Consider the following 2,375-nt stretch of genomic DNA (forward strand, 5'->3'; position numbering starts at 1 on the left):
CTTGCCGGAGGTCTACATAAGGTAATTCGATGCTCATAAACGTTCAACCTCATTTCATCAGATTTTTCCCAATTGTAACGTAAATTTTAACTGTTTCAGATGCAGACGAGACACTACTTCGATCACGAAGTTACCGAAGAATCAAAATTAAGGGATTAATGATAAGTTCTTACACAGCAAGCAGCGAGGCAGGCCCTTCCAAGACAGCAGTGATCCCTTCAACTGTGACGATGGCGGGGTCTCTGGCGGCGTACCTCGAGTCCCCTTTGCTATACTCCTTCCCTGGAAGAAGCAGGCTCAGCCCAATCTCTCTCTACACTTCTCTTTCTCTCTCTAGCCACAAACCCATGAATAAAGATTAGACTTTGGGCAGGAGGAACTCACTGAATTCGCTGATGAAGAAGGGTGATCTTCTTCTGGTAGATCACAGCAAAATCTCTCTCTATATTTTTCTCTCTCTCTCTACCCAGAAGTTAAAGATTATGAAATGGGCAGGAGGAAGAAGAGGGTCTTCTACTGGCTTTACCGGGCTTATTCCTATCTCTCTCTACACTTCCCTTTCTCTCTCAGGCTATAATTGAAGGATTAAGAGGGGGTCCTCCTCTGGAATAACCGGGCGCAGTGCTATCTCTCTCTATATTTCTCTTTCTCTCTCTACCCATAATTTCAAGATTAGGATTTGGGTAGGAGAAACTCACAGACTTCGGCGAGGAAGAAGGGAGTCTTCTCCTGGTAGAAGCGCGGAGAGAAGGTGTAGTAACCCTCCAAGATGAAGTGGGTTAGCCCGGTGAATGCCCACCAGCACATGATAATCCTGTCCGTCTTTGACAGCTTCGGATAGCGCCCTGAAAGAGAGAACAAGGGTCGAAGAGTTTACCCTTCAGAGAGAAAAGGAGGAAGAGAGATATATAGATAGATCGAGATCGAGATCGAGATCGAGAGAGAGAGAGAGAGGACTTGAGAAAACCCAAACGCGGATGGAGAGGACACGGCTCAGAGAGTTTAACCATTTCACAGAGAGAGAGAGAGAGAGAGAGAACTTGAGAAAACCCAAATGAGAACGGAGAGGACAAGGCTCAGAGAGTTTACCCATTACCCATTATAGAGAGAGAGAAAGAGAGAGAGAGAACTTGAGAAAACCCAAATGAGAACGGAGAGGACAAGGCTCAGAGAGTTTACCCATTACCCATTATAGAGAGAGAGAAAGAGAGAGAGAGAACTTGAGAAAACCCAAATGAGAACGGAGAGGACAAGGCTCAGAGAGTTTACCCATTACATATTAGAGAGAGAGAGAGAGAAAGGACCAGAGAAAACCCAGGTGAGGAGGACGGAGAGGACGGAACCGGCGGCGTAGACGACGAGAATGTCCAAGATGGAGAGGAAATTGGGGACATAGCCGTGGAGCTCCAGGTCCCTCGGCACGTAAGGGTGCTCCACTGCCATCTCTCTCTCTCTCTCTCTCTCTCTCTCTCTCTCTCTCTCTCTAAGGGGATAGATCAGGGAACAATGGCACTGCACTCAATACAATTTTTCCCACGGAGACATATACAAGATCTGGAATGGGTAAACTCCAGAGAGAGAGAGAGAGAGAGAGATAGACAGAGAGAGAGAGAGAGAGAGAGAGAGAGAGAGAAACAGAGAGACAGAGAGAGACAGACAGAGAGAGGGAGCGCTGAGCTCAATAAAAACCTCTCCGGCAAGTTAGATTTAATTTTTTTAGAATTTTATAAAAAAATATCTAAAAAATATATAACAATTTACTTTCAATTCTTGTTCATTTGACCCTTGGACCTAGACCTACCTAACGAACTGTTTCCTCAAATGGAGGACCTTCGGTCCCCGTTCAGTCCGGTCAAACCGGCCCTCAGTCCTAAATGTCCAACCCTACGTACATATATAGAGAAATAGAGAGATGAATAGATATCTCTAGTACTAATAATAGGAATTAGTGTACCCTTCTGGACGCTGATTGGCTGACAAGAGAGTGAGAGTGAGGAGAGAGAGTGAGAGAGAAGAGGGGGCCCGCGTATCCTTCCCCCTCTGTGTATCCTTTCTTTCTCGCTCCGATGTGCGGCCTTTGCCTGAAACCTTTGATGTGTGCGGCGTCCGCCTGAAGCCCTTCTTTGCTGGCCCAATGGACACGTCTTCTGCAAGGAGTGCATCCTTGATTATAAACCTCAAGAGTAAGTTTTGATTTCACGATCCAATACACAATCGAAAATCTGCGAATTGTTCTAGGAATTGTATTGGATTCACAATTTTTGATTGTGTATTCGTAGACGTTGATTTCTATTTTCAATTTTCGTAGATTTTTTATTTCACAAATTTTGTAAATTCACGATTTTTGATTTTGATTCATAATTTTTGATTGTGTA

At 44.7% G+C, this 2,375-nt stretch overlaps 1 protein-coding gene across 1 annotated transcript in view; it reads right to left on the bottom strand.

Annotated features, from left to right (window-relative positions):
• Positions 1-1,534, bottom strand: part of HYD1 (C-8,7 sterol isomerase) — a 2,798-nt gene extending 1,264 nt beyond the window's left edge. The window contains exons 1-3 of the mRNA XM_078591226.1: positions 1,305-1,534; positions 699-845; positions 174-282 (exon numbers count right to left, since the gene is read on the bottom strand). Coding sequence (XP_078447352.1) covers positions 174-282; positions 699-845; positions 1,305-1,443 — 395 coding nt within the window. The 5' untranslated portion in view covers positions 1,444-1,534. The remainder of the gene's footprint in view (positions 1-173; positions 283-698; positions 846-1,304) is intronic.
• Positions 1,535-2,375: the final 841 nt, after the last annotated feature.

This window comes from Wolffia australiana, chromosome 20 (assembly GCF_029677425.1).
Source record: "Wolffia australiana isolate 7733 chromosome 20, ASM2967742v1".
In the NCBI taxonomy this organism is placed as follows: Eukaryota; Viridiplantae; Streptophyta; class Magnoliopsida; order Alismatales; family Araceae; genus Wolffia; species Wolffia australiana.